Consider the following 18,619-nt stretch of genomic DNA (forward strand, 5'->3'; position numbering starts at 1 on the left):
ATAATATGCTGTAATTATATATAATGATATATAATATGATATAATGTAATATGATATAATGTAATATATGATATGATATGATATGATATGATATGATATGATATGATATGATGTGATATGATACGATGCAATATAATACAATACAATACAATACAATACAATACAATACAATACAATACAATACAATATAATATAATATAATATAATATAATATAATATAATATAATATAATATAATATAATATAATACAATACAATACAATACAATACAATACAATATAATATAATATAATATAATATAATATAATATAATATAATGTAATGTAATGTAATATAATATAATATAATATAATGTAATGTAATGTAATGTAATGTAATGTAATGTAATGTAATGTAATATAATAATATAAAAACATATAATAATACAATATATAGTAACACAATAATGTGTTAATAACTAATAACGATTCTATGATAATAAAGAATAGAATAGAGTAGAATAGAATAGAATAGAATAGAATAGAATAGAATAGAGTAGAATAGAATAGAATAGAATAGAATAGAATAGAATAGAATAGAATAGAATAGAATAGAATAGAATAGAATAGAATAGAATAGAATAGAATAGAATAGAATAGAATAGAATAGAATAGAATAGCGGTACAAAAATGCAGATAAATGCAGAACACAGTAGCCCAGTCATGCGGCGATAACAGTAAGGACGCCGTGCTAATTAACCATCACGCGCTAACAGCAGCCACCGCTCATCCCCGTCTCTCGGAACAAAGCTGCCCTCCCTCCCCTCCCCCTGCCCGGGCACTACTTGTCGCGGCGGAGGCGGCGGGCGGCGCAGGGATCGCGCAGCGCTGCGGCGGGGCCGGGCCGGCACTCAGCGCGGCGGCGCCGGGACGCGCCGAGCGGAGCGCAGCGGAGCGGCCACGCCGGGCTCGGTCCCCGCGCCTCCCGCAGCCCCGGGCCGCGGCCCGCCGGCCCGCCCGCCGCTGCCATGCTGCTGCCGCTCGCCCTGCTGCCCTGCGCCTTCCTCCTGCTGCGAGCCGCAGGTACGCGCGGGCCGCCGCCGCGCCGGGAACAATGGGGACACGGGCACGGGCGGACCCCGGGGCGCGGTGGCCGCGGGGTGATGCTCTGCTCGGGATGGGTTCCGCCGGGATCCCTCCCCGGGCCTGGGGAGGTGTGCGGGGGGCGCAGACAATGGGCGCGGAGGGGATGCTGCCGCCCGCGGCGGTGTCGAGGATGCTCCCGCGGCCGCCGCCCTCCGCCCGCGGGGAGGGAGAGAGGGGTGAGATCGCCGTGGAGAGGCTGGAAGCATAAAACAAAAAGGAGGAGAGGGAAAAAAAGAAAAAAAGAAAAATAAAAAAAAAAAAAAAAGAAAAAAGAGGGGCGCGGGGCGCTGCCGTTGTGGAGCGGCCCCGGGCGCGAGCGGTGATGCGGTGGCCCCGCCGTGGCCGCTCGAGAGGCGCCGGTGGCCGCCCGGGTCGCCACCGCCCGGGTCCGGGAGCGGCAGGTGGGCTGGGAGCGGCAGGATGGAGCGGCCACACCTGCCCCGGCCCCGCCCCAGCCAGCATCCCTGCTCCGAGCTGCATCCCTGCTCCGAGCTGCATCCCTGCTCCGAGCTGCATCCCTGTGCTGTCCATCCCTGCTCCGAGCTGCATCCCTGCTCCGAGCTGCATCCCTGCTCCGAGCTGCATCCCTGCTCCCAGCTGCATCTCTGTGCTGTCCATCCCTGCTCCGAGCTGCATCCCTGCTCCGAGCTGCATCCCTGCTCCCAGCTGCATCCCTGTGCTGTCCATCCCTGTGCTCTCCATCCCTGTGCTGTCCATCCCTGTACTGTCCATCCCTGTGCTGTCCATCCCTGCTCCCAGCTCCATCCCTGTGCTGTCCGTCCCTCCGTCCCTCTGTCCGTCTGTCTCTCCTCCCCGCTCTGTCCGTGCCTCCCCGGGGATCGCTCCCCAGCCGCGCGGGGCTCCCCCGCCGTTCCTCCCTGTCCCGTCCTGTCCTGCGCTCCTCACCCCTCGTTCCCCGTCCCTCGGGAGCATCCCGGGCTGGCAGTGCCATCGCCACCTCGCAGCTGTCACGGCGGTGGGCTGGCAGCCGCTCCGGGCTTTTCCCGGTGCCGTGGCCGTGTCCCCGGGGCTCCCTGGGGCTGTCCTTGCCGGTTCCATCCCTGCCTCCATCCGTGTCCCCGGGGCTCCCTGGAGCTGTCCCTGCCGGTTCCATCCCTGCCGGTTCCATCCCGCCTCCATCCCGGCACCTCCCCACGCTGAGCATCTTTATCTCCTTAAGCCTCTGCTGGTGGCGGTGACCAGTGCCACCAGTGTCCCCAGGGCTGCTGCCACCCGAGCCACCTGTTTAACCCCAGCCCAGCGCCCACCCCGAGCCGTGCCCGCCTCTCCCGCGGCACGGTGCCGCTGCTGAGCCTCTGGTTAATTAAAAAAAGGAGGAAGAGGAGCGCTAATGAGGGGTCTGTGCAGGAGCGGGGGTCGCTCCGCATCTGGCCCGGCCACACCCTGGCAGCCGCACATGCCAGCCGTGATGCCAGCCTGCCATCGCAGTGCCACCGCCTCCCTCCTGCCACCTTCGCACCGCCTTTCTCGGCTGTGGGAGGGCACAGAAAGCGCCTTGCTTTTTTCTTTTTTTCTTTTTTCCTTTTTTTTTTTTTTTTTGTGCTTTTTTGTGGTATTTTTTTATTTTTTTCGGGTTTTTTAGGGTTATTTTTAGGTTTTTCCCCCCCAAGGGAAATAAATAGGAGCAAGCAAAAGAAAAAAAAAATTATCTGCATATCATCTGTTGCCCCACTCAACTCCATGTTTATCCAATAATAATAATTATGAATATGGAGAATGCCTAGGGAGCTGCGCAGCTGGAACTGTTAAATCAGCATAAAATGGAGCACACAAAAACCAAATAAAATATTAAAAAGCTAGAACAAAGCAGCAGCAGTGTTTATGGTGAAAGCAGCAGCAAGCACATCCAGCTCTGCTTTCCACCCTAAAGGATGCTCTGCTCTTGGACCTTCCTTTTTTTCTTAGCTGAGCTCACCGGTCTGTGATGGGGGAGAAGGAATTTTGCTTTGAAAGCTGTGGAGATATCAGTGCAAGAGGGTGTTTTATTTATTTTTATTTATTTTATAAATAAATAAAAATTGTGCTGCTGAAAAAAACCCTTAAGCTTCAATGTAAGAGGAGGCAAGAGGGAGATATTTATCAGTGAGGAATCCCTGAGGAAACTGTTGGGTGTGCAGTTGTGGGGTAGGTTCACAACCAAACCGTGTCTTTTATGTCTTTTACAATAATTCCACATTTCGTGTGTCTCCCCGTGGCCTGTGATAGGGATGATTTATTTTATTTAGTCTGCTGTAAAATTAAAACATTCTCTGATAATGTAGCTGCTGATTTATAGACAGAGCAGATGGCCCCTCTCCTTTCATGGACATCCTGAGAACTGTGCTTTCCTCAAGAATGGGGAGGATTTTCTATCAACTTTATCCCCTTGACACATGAACTTGAAAATTTCTTACTTGATTCTTGGGCTGGTTTTTTTGTTGGTTTTTTTTGTTTGTTTGTTTGGTTTGGGTTTTTTTTTGTTTTTTTTTTTGGCGTGTGGCTTTTGCCAGAGGTTTTTTTTGAGGACATTTCATCCAAGAGTAACTGGAGGAATACCCGTTTTTTAAGTGTTAAACGTTGTGGCTGCTCTCCAGGCTGAAAGTGCCTTCTCTTCTCCTGGCTGCTCTCCAGAAATGTATTTTAGGGCCAGACTGCTCTGCTGTGGCTGGAGAATGCCATGGGGGGGTTTGGTGTTCTGCTGTTTGTTTGGGGTGGGAGGGCGATGCCAGGGGAGCAGAACCGATTGCTGGGGGAGGAGGAGGAGGAGGAGGAGGAGGAGGAGGAGGAGGAGGAGGGATCCTGCATCTGCTGCCATCAGTCTGCGAGAACAGAGGGATAGCAGACAAAGCACAATTTATTTCCTCATTTAAAAGACCATCCTGCGGTTTTCCTCATTATTTCCCACACCCGGTGGTATAAAAAAGGCACAGTTCTGTTTTTTTTTTATTTTTGGGTGGGTTTTTAGGGTGGTTTTGGAATCATCTCTTCTGCAGGGTTAAGATGGGCATTGTGAACTTGCCCAGTGTCTCTGGGAGCAGCCTGGGAGGAGCTGGATCCTCTGGAATTGTGTCCTGGATTTTCTGCAGGGAATTCTGAGCGAGCTGATGCTACCAGGGCAGCGTTTGCCAGGTGCACTGAAAAGAGGGAATTTATTTCTTTGTTTATTTCCCAATCCTGCCCGTTCCCACGGATGTGAAATGTGATGTGAACCGAGCACATTGTAAATATGGAACTTTGAAAATGACAGGGAAGCAGAATTGGTGATTTCCTTGCTGTTTATAAACTGGGGGAATGGGAATAACTCGGCAGGGAACTACAGCTCCCAGCAGCTCCTCTCTCCTGGACTGTTCCTTTGCGCATGTTTTTTTAGGAATTAATGTGTCTCTTTTCATCCCAAAAAAACCCCAAAAAAAGCAAAAAAAAAAAAAAAAAGGCAAAAAGAGCCACCAGGATAGACTTGGAGCCATCCAAATCTCAGGAGCAAATTTGAAGGTCAGCTCTGCTCTGGCTGTGGTCCCTTTTGTTGGGGAACACACATTATTAGCATGGAGCAAAGGGCTGGCAGTGCACAGGGATGGAAATGAGCAGGGTGGGCTGTTCTGGGTTCCTGGTGGGAATTGCAGCTGCTCATTAGGAGAGATGCATTTCCAAGTGACTCCCAGCCGCTGCAGGGAGCTTCTCCTGCACCTTTGGGTTTGCAGCCTGCGTGGAATGGAGAAAACTAGATCAAAATCGAGGATAAAATTCAGATTAAAACAAGTGTACGGCTTTAAATCCAGCACTTTCCACTGTATTGATGTTAAGGCAGATAATCCCTCTGCACAGAGTCAGGGATGCAGATTCCAGACCTGCCCAGGAGAAATGGCACACGCAGGATGGAGTCACCAGCCCTGGAAGTGCCCAGAAAATACATGACCCTGGCACTTGAGGGCAGGGTTTGGTGCTGAACAGGGTTGACAATGACACTTGATGATCTTAAAGGTCTTCTCCAACCTTTAACCATTCTCTGGTTCCACAAGAAGCAATTTCAGGAGGAATTCATTCATGGGAGGGGTGAAAGGTGGGCAGGGGCTGCGCTGGGAGGTTTGGATTCCCCATCCCTGAGGTGTCCAAGGGATGCTGGACAAGGTGGGGGTTGCTCCCAGCTTGGAGGGCTTTTCCAGCCTCAGCAGCTCTGTGATTCCATGGAAAACCTCCTGCCAGAACACCTTGGGCTGTCCAGGGGAGGTACTGACGTATTTTAAAACACCCAAGGCCACCTGAAAACTTCCTCACAGCATTTTTTGGACATTGTAAGAGCTTTGGCTTCTGAGGTTGCTTTTGACCCAAGAATTTGTGGTGCTTCAGCTAAATTCTGACTTGGACAAATGTGGGACATCAGCAGCCTCAGTCCTGAGAGCTCCAGATCTCCAGGCAGCTGCCGGAAAGGAAAAGCTGATTTTTGGGGAACAGCACACAATGGGAGGTTTATCCTGCAGAGCAAGTGCAAATTGCTTTAAGATTCCTCTGAAGAAGCAGCAGCAGCAGCTGTGGGGTAGAGTCACACAGAGCTGTGCTTAAGAGTGGGGGGGGAGTTATCTGAATTCTTAAACGTGAATAATAATTAGGATGGAGCAGCAGAAATCACAGAGCCGTGTTGGGCTCGAAGAAGAAAAAAAATAAGGATGCTTGTGCCTCAAGATGAGTATCTCAATTTGCCTCTGCAGAATGAGAGCTGGGGCTGGGAAATGGGGGAGATTTTCAGGAATCTGTCATTGCTCAGGGTGGGTTGGATGGAATGGAGGCACCAACCAAAGGTCTGTCCCCAGGTCAGTTCAGGCTGGGGGACAGCTCAGAGAGGGGACAAAGCCCCAGGAGGGGCCCTGACCCCACAGCCATCCCCATGCAGGGGTGCAGCCCCACATCCTGGGGCCGATCCATCCCCGATTCTCATCCCAGATCTTGTGACAGGACAGATGCAGGCGGTGTTGGGAAAATGGGAGCTGGCTGGTTCAGTACAACCCGGGTAGAATAATGTGGAAAAGCATTGGGAAATCCATTGAAATGGTCGATTTCTTAAAATGGGGAGCAGATTTGATTTATTTTGAGTTAAAACAAACGTCCCTCACTTCACCAGAGCATCCTTGGCAAGACAAAATCCATTCAAAGAAACTCTTGAGCGCTTGAGTTGTTCCAGAATTGTCAATCTCGTTGTGTCTTCAACAAAAATATTTATGTTTTCATTCTAGCTGAGTTTTTAAGATTGTTACAGCCCTTGGGTAAATCAGGGTGGGTACTTCCCACAATTTGTTGTTAAAATCAGGCAAGTGAGGTTAATTCTCTGCAAATGCAGCCGCTGCTCAGTGCTGAGGCACATTTGGAGTGCAGCTCCAGCTCCAGGCTCCCAGGGCCAGAACAATCCGTGGATTTACTGCAGAGGGACTGAGGAGCAGCTTGGTGTCAGAAGAAGCTGGGACTGGAAAGAGAAGGCTCCAGGGGATGCAGATGTGGATAAATTCCTGCTGGGAAGGAGTGAAGACAGCCAGGATCTCCCCAGTGCTGCCAAATAACTGGAATACAGCAAAAACACAGCAAATCCTCTCTGCACTTATGAAAACACACCAAAATCCCTATTTTTCTTTTTTTTTTTTTTTTTTTTTTGGCTGAATCCTGGAACAGGTTGAGGGAAGAGATTGTGGATTCTCCATCCATGGACCTTCAGAACACACCTGGCCAGACCCCTCCTGGACTGGATAATCTCAAGATGTCCCTTCCAACCCAATGATTCTGTGACTTTCCTACCTCTACTCTTACAAAAATCATCATAATAGAAGCTTATTTGAATATTTAATTTACTTTCCCTTCTTTGTTTATATTCATGGCATTTATCACCCTTGAATCTTTAGGATAAACAAGAATGTTAATTGTTTGTTGCTGGTTTATGGTTAATTATAATTTACCACATTGATTAACTCAAAATGTGACTGCGAAGACATGAATGGGAGTGTGGAAATCTGTGTCCAGAAATGGGGAATTGTGTGAAACAAAGGCGTGGAGGAAGAAATGAGCCAGGTAACATATCCAGGCCACGTTCTGGGTAGAGTTTGGTCAAAATCCATGCTTGAAATTCAAGGTTCTTTCGTGAGGAGAGCTGTGGAATTGAGCAGGTGATGAATGATGAAATAAAGTGATGATGATTTTAGACAATGGAGTTAGAAAATTGTTGCCTCCAAATTCGAATGGGCTTTTCCAGATGTTTAATCTCTTGTCCCAAAAGCAACTGTATAAAAAATACTTCAAATGTTACAGCAACTGCAATATATTCCTGCAGAATTTAGTTAATTGTCCCTGAAATCAAACTGCAGGATTGTAAATGTTCTTGTTTTATAGGAAAAAACCCTAAGAATTTATTTATAAAGCACAGCTTTTTGCAGTGAGTTCCAAATGCAGTCCTTTTTACAGGGAAGATTGATGTGCATTAAGCATTCTGAAATTTAAATCCCATTTTTTTCTCCAGCATATTCAAAGCTGGGTTTCACCTCGCCACCAAGGAGGAGCAGCCATTTTGGTGGTATTTGCAGAATATTGGCAAATTTGGCTCGTAATATGTGGAATTATTGCAGAAGTTGATAAATAAATCAATAAATGAACGGGGCAGGGACTGAGGGCAGCTCGGGGCTGGGGGATGCTCGCTGCTCCTGTCCTTGCATGTTAATCACCCTCTCAAAGGAGCTGTGATTTGCATTGTGCAGCTCCGGGATTGTTGTGCTCAAAAGGGTTTTTATTCCATTCAAGTGTCGGGGCTGGGAGCAGCAGAATCCGGGCAGTGTTTGGGCAAGGACAGCCCCGCTCTGCCCTGCCAAATGTGCCCGAAATATTCAAATATTCACCCTCATCTGGGGGGTCAAATAAAATATTGGCCGCTTCTTCCCTGGGTTTTGCCTTTCGGGATCTCAGCAGGGCAGGATTGAGGTCTTGGTGCCTTTGGGAAAGTTGGAAGGGGTAAAAGTTGGGGAAATGGTCGATTTGGGGGTTTGGGAATAACAGAATTTCTGCCAGGTAAAGGGTGGGGAAATGTCAGATTAGGGAGTTTGGGAATAGCAGGAATTCTCCCAGGAAAAGGCTGGGGAAATTCAGTTTGCGTGAATTTGGGAATAACAGGATTTCCCAGATATGGGGTGGGGAAATGTCAGATTTGGGAGTTTGGGAATAATGGGATTTCTCCCAGGTACAGGATGGGGAAATCCAGATCGTGTGAGTTTGGGAATAACAGGGAATAACCCAGGATTTTTCTCTGGTGATGTGGTTTTATGCACCTTCAGCTGCTCGGGGCAGCGTGAGGTGAGCTGTTCATGAGCTGTGTCTGTGGGAAAAATCCAGAAAAGGGGAGATTTTGGATCCTTTCCTTTGTACAAATCTCAACAACCCCATAGATACTGATCCATGGACTTCAGTAGAGATGTTTCAATGGCTGATTGTATTCTGAAACAGAAAATGGGCAGATAAAAAAAATATATCTGTATCTAGATGGGTCCAGATTCACATAGAGATGTTCCAGTACAGGAATTTTATTGCAATGAGTAGAGAATTGGGATGCAGGCTGTGCTTTTGAGTTCCCACCAGCTCATGTTGTGAGGACAGGTGAAAACTAATCCTGGGTGTGCTGAAGAAAACCTTTTGTTGGAAGGAAAAAAATCTGCATTTCAGACAAACCAGTGAACGTATCAGTGTGCTCCCCAAATGCAAAGCTGTTATCTGGGTTTGTGTTTAATCAATATTATTGAGCTGTTTGCTGAGTCCTTGGTGTCTCTTTGCTTTTCCTCGTTTCATCAGCTCTTGGGCACGTTTCCTTACCCATGATTATTGTGTTCTGTGAGAAAACTGGCAGAGAGTTCCCTCCTGGTGTGGATTTCAGGAGTGAAGTTGTGCAAAGCAGCAGTTTCCAAACAGGTACCCAAGAGCTGAAAAAGCCTGGAGGGGGATTGTGGGGAACTCAAAATGTCCCTCAGACATTTTTGGAGGTTCCAGGCCCTGGTCAGAAGCATTTGAGACCCTGGCAGGCAGCTGGAAACAGCTGTGATTTTGGGTTTGAGCCATGGAACGATTTACCAACCTTGCAGGAAGAGCAAGAAGTCACAAAAGTTTAGATGTTATAGTAGAAGTAGTCACAAAGTAAAGGGAGGAATTTTTGAGTTCTGTACAGGGGGGGTTTTGGTTTTGTACATGGGGGTCAGAGGTTTAAGATGGAGGGATTTGGGCCTGCCCTGTCCTCCCTCTTTCTCCTTCCTTCCCTCCATGTTCTTGGTGATGTTGGCACTCACAGGTTGGTTTAGAGCAGAAAAGCACCATTTAATATAGGTAATAGGCATTGGGGAAAACTGTACCCATGTAACACGTAATGTACCATATAAAAGACAGCAGCAGCCCTGGGCAGAGGGGGAGAGAAAAAAAAGACAAGACCCAAAAAGGTTATTAAAGTGTGTGTGTGCCTCTGCCTGAGCTGTGAGCAAACCACAGCAGCCCAAGGAGAAAATCTTTTAGATAACTTGCAATAAACTGCCTTGAGACTGAACAACAGAGACTGCTGAGCCTTTCTTTGGAAGCTCGGGGTGGAGGAGAGACTTTTCCACCACACGGAGCCACCCCTGACCCAGGGTGGGCTTCGACAGGAGATGTTCAGGCTGGGCTGAGCTTGGTTTGAACCTGGAAAGGTCCTTGTGGAAATCAGTCCCTGGAGTGGAGCTCTTGGTGTGTTTGTTGTTGTTCTCTGTGTATAAAATGGCATTTTCTGGGTGTTTTTGTAGGGAACACAAGGGATTTTTGTGTATTTGGCAATGCTGTTAAAGCAGCAAGAAGGGGAGAGCATTTTTCTGCTCGGTGTTCATTTTGGTGTGTTTGAGAGAGAATTGTTGGGTTTATTTGTGGGTGTTTTGGGGTGGGCATGGCTGGATTTTCATGGTGTAGCAGAGCCTTGCCTGTGTCACTGCAGTCAGAAGGAAACCCCCAAACCATCCAGGCCAGTCAATTCCCATTTATTTCCCTCATAATTCCATATAAAGCCTATTGCACTTGCAGTATTTAGAGGTGAAGTGTGGCAGGAAATACAGAATACAGCCAGTGCTGGTATTTCCCTTTGGTGAGAGCTGCCTTCATATTGTTTTTATATCATTTTTATTATCATTTTTTTTATATCAATCCTATTAATTGTGTGCAAGCTGTGGCACTGCTCTGCTGAAGCACTTAGAGCCCACCTGGGTGTGCTTTGAAATCCTCAGAATGACCATTTGAAAACTTCTTTTAAATGAGTTAATGTGCATCACCATCCCACGCAGCCCAGGATCCTGTGAGCAAAATGCCCGCTCATTATTGGCTAATTATAATTATATTGGAGGGTTCATTTTGCACTTTGCACTCTGTTGATAGAGGAAGACATTTATGCACGGCATTTTAGCAAAATGCAATCAACAGCTGCTTGGCCAAGGAACTTTTTCAGTTCTTGTGAGGCTGCAGAATGAAAAGAACAGAGCTGGTGTGTGCTGCAGTTGTGTTTGCAGCAGATAACCCCAAATCCAGCTGGAGCAGGCACACGGAATTACTGCACACTCCCTAAATCCTCCTGCACTTTAATCTCCCCATCTTCTCTGGGAAGGCTCGCAGCGTTTATTCCCTTTATTCCATTTATTCTGTTTATTCCCTGCTCCCTCCTGGCTGAGGTTCGTTGGGAATGAAGAAATAAAATTTAAATTGAAATTTAAAGGGAATAAAATTTAAATTTATTTCTTGTGGACAGTCTGGAACAACTTTTTTTTTTTTTTTTTTTCTGTAAGAAGAGCTGCAGCATCAGAGATTTAATTTCATATTGATTCACTGCTGGCCTTGCCATTGTGTTTTATTTGGGGATGGGCTTTGGCCATTTCACTCGCTGATTTTTCTCCATTTCTCTTTAAAATGAATAGTTCATGAAATACAAGCAAACTTGGAGTAGTTTGTGCTTCATGCACAAAAATAACGTAGTGCTGCAGTGATTGGCTGTAATTTTAATTTCCCACTTCAGCCTAGCATGACTGTTAGCTCCAGAGGGAGAAATACTGTGAAATATTTCTGTTTAGAGTAAAAGTTATTTAGTGTAAATCCTAATAAATAAAAAGTTATTTAGTTATATATAGCCTGAAAAGTTATTTTTGGTTAGAAATGGGTGCTTCTGTTGGTAGGATGCTTTTATTCCTGGCATAAAAGATGTGATTTTTGTGGTGTGCAGTTTGGCACGAGGAGGTAAATCCTGCTTTTATCCAGTCCCAGGGAATATCCAGGGAGGAATTTTTCTCACCTGCTCACAGCTACTGAGGGATCCCTAGGAAAATTCCAAGTGCCTGCTGGAGTAAAAATCAAAGTAAATCTGCTCAACGACCATTTATTCTTAAATAAATGACTTGTGCCCATCTTTGCTACACCTGGTGAAAACTCAGTCTCTCTTCCAGGAGAAAAGTGCACTCCAGACCCTTTGATTGTGGTTTTTTTTCTTTTAAAGCCCACAATTTCTGCAGAAGCTTTTTTCCATTATTTCACTAAGGAGTCATTGAATATTCAAGGTGAGAAGGTGGCCTTGGAGCAGTCCCTGGAGTGTGTTTGCCTGGGTTTTTGGGGTTTTTTTTGGGGTTTCTTTTTTTTTTTGTGTTCTGGGCAAACACACTTGAGGCATTTTTGCTTTTATCAATGCTGTGGTTGGTGTTTGCTGATAAAACAACAGTAGAAATAAATGGTTTCTACACAAACTTGTGGGATTGCAGTGTTTTCATGTGAAAATCATATCTTGGGGGAGATGGGGGAACTCTAAAGGTTGGCCTTTAGGACATCTCTGTTAGTGCTACCTAATACCAATAAATTAAAGCTTTTTTTGCTTTTTACTAGGTGTGCTTTGGTTTCTGATAACCTGTCTCTCTTTTAGTTACATTTTACCTGTTAATCCCCCCCAAAAAAGGCTGATTGTGCCAGAATGTGCAGGTGAAATCCCAAATTTTGCACTCCCCATTATTCTGGTTAAAAGAAGCTGTTTTTACATGAAGAATTTCTGCTTCATGAGACTGGATCTAGATTTAAATGAGCCCACAAAGCTGTTTGGAACCCTTTTTGTTGTGTTCAGCCCTGAATTTCAGGCTCTGCTTTGTAGCTGCACTCTGGTGGGTCTGGAGGGTGAGCAGTGCCCTATCCCAAAGTTTCTGTGTATTCCCAGGAGCTGCTTTTTATCACCTGTTGCAATTTGTGCTATTGATGATTTTGAGATTGTAAAAAGTTTCTGTTTTTCTGCCTCGTTGCCAAAGAAGAAGCCATAATTTGTCTGTGCTGGTTTTCAAGGTTATTTATTCTTGCTTATTTATAATATGTTTTGCTGTTTTGTTGTAGGTTTGTTTTGTAGGGTAGTGTGTGGGGCTTTGCTTTTTAGTGGGATGCTATAAATATTATATGTTAGAAATTACGTGTTCTATATTCATAATAATGTGTTAATATTATTTATGTTGAATAGTGTGGTTTTTATTTAAATTAATAGAAAAATGCTAATAGTATAGTGAAATATGGAGGGCGTGAAGAAGGAGAAAAAGGACAAAATACACTTAATTTTTTTATTTTGTTTCCTTTGAACTTTTAATTTAAAAACTTAAAATTTTATTTTTGCACTTGTGCTATATTTAGTTATTACTTATATTAAACACTTAGAGCTTGTAATTTATTTTGTAAGATTGAAAACTTTTTTTCATGGACAGAGATCAGAGACACAAAAAAAGGGGGGTTTTTGACCCCTTGCTAGGGTCCCAAGCCTTTTAGGGTAGCTAGAGGGAAGTTTGGATTCCCACAATCAACCTCAGTTGGTCCATCCAAGCAGCCTGGAGATAAAAATAGCAAATCCCACACTCCTGCTTTGGGGTGTTCAGGCCCTGAATTATTGATGGGTTCCTGCAGTGTCCTGTGTGTGCAGAAGATTTATTGGGTGTGATTTATTATTTAGTGGCACATGCAGAAACAAAAAGATCGAGGTATTTTCTTATCAGGTGAATGGTTCCCTTATCTCCTTTTCCTTGAAGATTGGAGCAGTAGTGGCACTGAGGAATTCAGCTGGAGTGCTGAGTGAAAGCATTGCTGCTGCTTCCCTGGGAATTTAGCACTTTAAATGGATTAGAACTAAAAATATCCCAGCCTGGCATTGCGTCAGAGGCAGGAGCCTTTCAGAGCCTCTGCATTCCCCTGTTTGATGGCAATTCCAGAAGATTCCCACCTTGGAGCTACGTGGGAGCCCTTGAAGGGTGGCCAGGATTCTCCCCTGGAGCAGCAGTGTTGGGAAGAATTGTAAAATCCCCGGGGATTGCTAAAGTGGGAGCCCACAGAAACAGGTTTGGGAAGGAAAAGGTGATTTTTGTATTTTTGTTCCAGACAAAAAAAGGGGATTTTTGTTCCAGAATGTGTAATTCTCTCCTTGGCCATGTGGGAGCCTTGACAGGAATTGGTTTGTGAATTTGGGGTGGGATCGTGTGGCATCTTGTTGGTCAATCCCATTGCCAGTTAATTCACTCAGAGTTTGGGTTCTTGTTAATAATGGATCTTGCAGCATCTTGTTAGTCAATCCTATTTTCAGTTAATTCACTCATAGTTTGGGGTTTTTGGTTAATAAAGGATCTTGCAGCTTCTTGTTAGTCAATCCCATTTTCAGTTAATTCACTCATAGTTTGGGTTTTTGTTAATAATGGATCTTGCAGCTTCTTTTTGGTCAATCCCATTGCCAGGTAATTCACTCATGGTTTGGGTTTTTGGTTAATAAAGGTGTGTGAGCACTGCCTTAGGGTTTATAATCCCCAAAGCCAGAGTACCAATGGAAAGGGAAATAATCGTGTTTTGTGCTTACTTAAAAGCTGGAATTTCACTGCCACAAGGGAGGGGATTTGGATTGAATTTTGGTGGGTTTGCTCCTGCTTTGTTTGGACAGATTGGACTTTCCCAGAGCAGTGGGATGATCTCAGTGCCCTTGTAGAGGGGCTGAACCAGAGAAACACAGAATCCCACAGTGCTAATTGGGTGCTCTTAATGAGTTGTGGTGTTAGATATCCTCATGCATTATTAGTTCCTCAACTGCTGGGAAATCCCCCTGAATCAACACAGGATTTTTCCCCTTATACTGAACATTTCTGCTGATTTTTGGCCCATGGTTTGTGTAACTGCAGAGCTGCTGGCTGCACCTTCAGGAGCTCCAAAGGTGAGTTGCTGCTGATGCTGAAGGTGTATTTTGGGCTCCAGGTGTTGGTCCTGCAGCTTTGTGGAAGGTGAGGGGAGCTGAGCAGTGCTAAACTCCTCAGTTTGATGGATCAGCTGCCTGCACTGCAGGGAAAGCTCTTGGAGAGGTGTAAATTCCAGGCAGGTAAGATCTGGAAGCTGTAGTCCAGGTTAACATTTTGGACTCCACTAGATGGCACTGATTTATTGTGCTGTTGATAAAAACCATCAAATGCAGTGGGAGACTTTTATTTTTTGAAGAGGAACCATAAAGGAGGTGATGAGGATGCTCAGTGTTTATCTGATTGTCTGCTGGGTGCATTGGTAGTTTCCTTCATGACCTCTTGCTTCTGGAGTGGAGTTTTGGATGGGGCAGGCCAATTGTGGGTGTGTCTTTTAAATATTTAGCACTGGGAAGACACCTCTAAATAAATACCTGTTTTTTCTTACCCTCTTTGTGTTGAAGGAAAAAGCTGGGCCAGTGTTGGTGCAGGCAGCTGGGTTTGCCATAATTGTGCCTCAAACCATCACAGAACTCAGGATAAATGTGAATTCTTCTCTGGGTTTGCCATAATTGTGTCTCAAACCATCACAGAACTCAGGATAAATATAAATTCTTCTCTGGGTTTGCCATAATTGTGCCTCAAACCATCACAGAATCAGAGATAAATATAAATTCTTCTCTGGGTTTGCCATAATTGTGTCTCAAACCATCACAGAATCAGAGATAAATATAAATTCTTCTCTGGGTTTGCCATAATTGTGTCTCAAACCATCACAGAATCTGGGATAAATATAAATTATTGTCCTTCTTATATGAAAAGAGTATTCCTGGTGGGTTACAGTCACACAGTGCCAGTTCTGGTTTAGACCAAAGCGATTTCAATGTGATGGTGCTGGTGGACACTGGGTAGGAGCAAGTAAGTAATTATTCCAGCTCCAGGGGTAGAAATTGCCCTGAGAGCTCTTTTGGTAAATCTGGTGCTCAGATTCTCCCCAGGACCTTCAAAATCCCCTTTCCCAAGTGCTCTTACCTGCCCTCACCAAGCCAGAGCCCCTTTCTCACTGGTGTGAACTCACTGAAGGCAAAACCCCACCAGAACAAGGGTGGAAGAGCAGAGGGTTGCCCAGGAATCTGTAATTCTGAAATTCCATCTCTCCTGTGCTCTCCCTGCATCCCCCATGCCACCACATCCAAAGCATCTCACATCCCACAGGGCCCAGGAGATGCTGAGGATGCTCCAGGAGGATAAACCTGGAGTCAGGCTTGGTTCCACCTGGTTTTCCTCCCGAAATCTCCTTTCCCTGGCAGCTGAGGGGGAGCTGAGCAGTGCTGCAGTGTGGCCTCGCTTGACTTCAGCACTGGTGGGTGGTTTAATCTGTGCCTCACGAGAGGAGCTGTTCCTGCAGGGATGTGCAGCTCTGCCCCCCTCCCAAAGCCAAGCTGCACGTTTCCTCGCCTTCCTTTCAGGGGATTTGCAGTGAAATGGGTTTTTCCCCAGCAGATCAGCTCCTTTTTCCATTGGGAAGATCAGTTCTGTGCCTGCCCTGTGCCTGGAGGGATGGAGCCTTCCAAGAGCCTCAGAGCAATGCAGAATTCAGCATTTTGTGGGTGCTGCAGGTTCCTGCAGCTCTGTGTGATTCCCTGGGGAATTTGGGGTTCCCCTCCCCAAAAGCTGCATGGAGCTGCAGGGAGGCAGAGAAATGCAGTTTGTGCAGCTGCAGATGTGCTGCAGGGAGGTGCTGAAATGCAGTTTGTGCAGCTGCAGATGTGCTGCAGGGAGGTGCTGAAATGCAGTTTGTGCAGATGTGCTGCAGGGAGGTGCTGAAATGCAGTTTGTGCAGCTGCAGATGTGCTGCAGGGAGGTGCTGAAATGCATTTTGTGCAGCTGGAATGTGCCTGCAGCCAGGTGTGCTGGCAGTGCCACACAGCTGGACTGATGTGCTGATGTTTTCGGGCTGTTTTGGGGTTTCTCGGTGCTTTTCCCTCCTCCCAAACTGGAGGTTCAGCTGCTGCTTTGGCCTCCAGTTCATAATTTTAGTGATGGTTCTCAGGCACAGCTCTCTGCAGTCTGTGGGACTCCTTCTGTGACATTGACAGGGTTGGGTTTTCCTAAATTGTTTAATTTTCATTTTGACACCACAAATTTTTACATAAACTTATGAATAAATTGGTGAATTTCTACATAAGTTTATGTAAAAAAACGTAAGAATTTATGAAATTTTAAACTTACGAATTTTACCCTTGGTGGGGAAGTATTAGGAGATGTGCCCTGGCTTTGAATTAATTTCTAATGCCATTGTTTCCTAGCTCTGTGATTTTTTTCTGTTCCATTTCATTCTGGGGTTTATATATTATTAATTCCCAATTCTGTTATTTCCTGACTTTTTCCCATTGCCATTTTTTATTTCTTTTTCACAGCGTTTGTCTCTTTGCTGCGTGCTGAAGCGTTGCTATTCCTGGATAAATGGCTTATCAATAAATTGATCATGTGCAGTGCTTGGGAACAGGCTGGCTGTCCCCAGGGGCAGATGGGGACCTGCTGTCCCTTGGATCTCACAGATTTGGTTGTAAATTGGCCCAAAAAGGGGATTTTGGGAGCTTGGCAGGGGCTGTTGGGTTTGTGCTGGTGGGAGAATCAGGCAGGGCTGGCTGGGGACTCCAGGCACCGTTTGCTGCTCTGTTTTCCAACACAGAAGGTGGAATAGTAATTTATTATCTGCCATTCTTGGCAGACAGATGGGAAGCACTCTGCTGGTGAATTTGCAAGGGAAAGGCTTCTGGGAGCAGGCTTTGCATGTGTCCTTCCCCCTTGGTTTTTGTGCCTGCTCGGGCAAACAGCAGTGAATCATTCCTTGTTTTTGGAAGGAAACTTGTGTGGTGTTCCTGCTCCTTCTGTCCAGAGGGATAAGGGACACATCCACTCTGAACGTGGCAAATGATGGGAGAAAAAGGAATAAAGAATCGCTGAGAAGTGCAGTGAGCTCTGTGAGTTCTGCTTGGCTCTCATCCCACACTGGCATTTCTTAGTGTGGAATAAACCTCTGGACTTGATCCCACATTGGCATTTCTTAGTGTGGAATAAACCTCTGGACTTGATGTAACGATCTGCTGGAGAAAGAGGCGATGTTAAGGCTGAAAACAACTGATTAAAAGCGAGCAGGTGAATAAATGGCTGAGGATCAGTGAGCAGGGAACGTGCCCTTTGCAGCAGTGACATGTTTGTGTTGTAGTTTTCTTTAAGAGGGCAATTAATTAACTTGTTTCTTTGTTTTGGTCGGGTTTTTGCCTTTAGTGACTTTCACCCCAGGGAGTTCTCACCCTGCAAGGATGAGAAAGGGGCTCAGGGCAGAACAGAGCTCTTGGGAATGGGGATTTTGCAGCTTTGGGCAATTAAAATTAAATAAAAATTTGGGCAAAACACCCTCTGGGTGTGTGCCCTGTGCTCTGCAGAGGTTCCTAAAGCACTCAGGTTATTCAGGAGCAGCAGCAGAGTGTTTGTGGCTGGGGCTGGAGCTTTTCCCTGCAGAACACAAAGCCTGGAGAAGGCAGGGGAGGGATTCAGACAGATGGATGCTTAACCTAAATCCCCTGAATTCCCTGAGGACACCTGCCCGGGCTGCTCCCGTGGCTCAGAGCTGCTGGCTGAGCGCTTGGTGTGGTTTGATATGGAAAAAGAATTTTTTTAGAAGGAAGAGGTTAATTTGGATATTGATTAACTGAAGGCGAATATGTTTTTGAGACTATAGAGGGGTTAAAAGTAGAATTTTTAGGAGAATTTGTTTATTTAGTTTTAGTTAGTGTGTAGTGCAGGACTTTTTTTTTGTTTGGTGATGAGTTGGGTGGGGTTTTTCCTATTATTGAACTTAATCCTACTTTATTCTCAATTACATTTCACAACAATCAATTAAAAAAATTACATTTTCATAAAAACACTAACATTATACCAATATCAAACCACAACAGCGCTTCATTCAACATCCAGGGCACATCCAATGTCCCTCGGGGCTGCTGGAGGGGGAAAACGTGCTGGCAGGGTCAGGGAGCCACAGAGGCACCAGATCTCCTGGTTCCTGGGCAATCCAGCAGAAACCTGGGAGATTTCCACTGCCAGGGGATGTTTGGCTTTCCCTTCTAACTAAAAAAGCAGCTGTGGTATGAAGGTTGACTGCAGATAAGCAGGAATCTCACATCCACACGTTAATGGTGCATTCCCATTTTTCACATCAGCCACTTGGATCTGTCCATCTCATTTATTG

At 45.6% G+C, this 18,619-nt stretch overlaps 1 protein-coding gene across 12 annotated transcripts in view; it reads left to right on the forward strand.

Moving 5' to 3' along the window:
- Positions 1-768: 768 nt before the first annotated feature.
- Positions 769-18,619, forward strand: part of NCAM1 (neural cell adhesion molecule 1) — an 83,554-nt gene continuing 65,703 nt past the window's right edge. For 3 of the 12 annotated variants that reach the window (XM_072918278.1, XM_072918276.1, XM_072918277.1), the window contains exon 1: positions 875-1,060. In XM_072918278.1, the coding sequence (XP_072774379.1) occupies positions 1,006-1,060 (55 nt within the window). In that variant the 5' untranslated portion in view covers positions 875-1,005. Of the gene's footprint in view, positions 1,061-18,619 lie in introns of all 12 variants that reach the window. The other 9 variants (XM_030291005.4, XM_030291008.4, XM_041720951.2 and 6 more) reach the window with 6 other exon arrangements.

This window comes from Taeniopygia guttata, chromosome 24, assembly GCF_048771995.1.
Source record: "Taeniopygia guttata chromosome 24, bTaeGut7.mat, whole genome shotgun sequence".
NCBI classification, from domain to species: Eukaryota; Metazoa; Chordata; class Aves; order Passeriformes; family Estrildidae; genus Taeniopygia; species Taeniopygia guttata.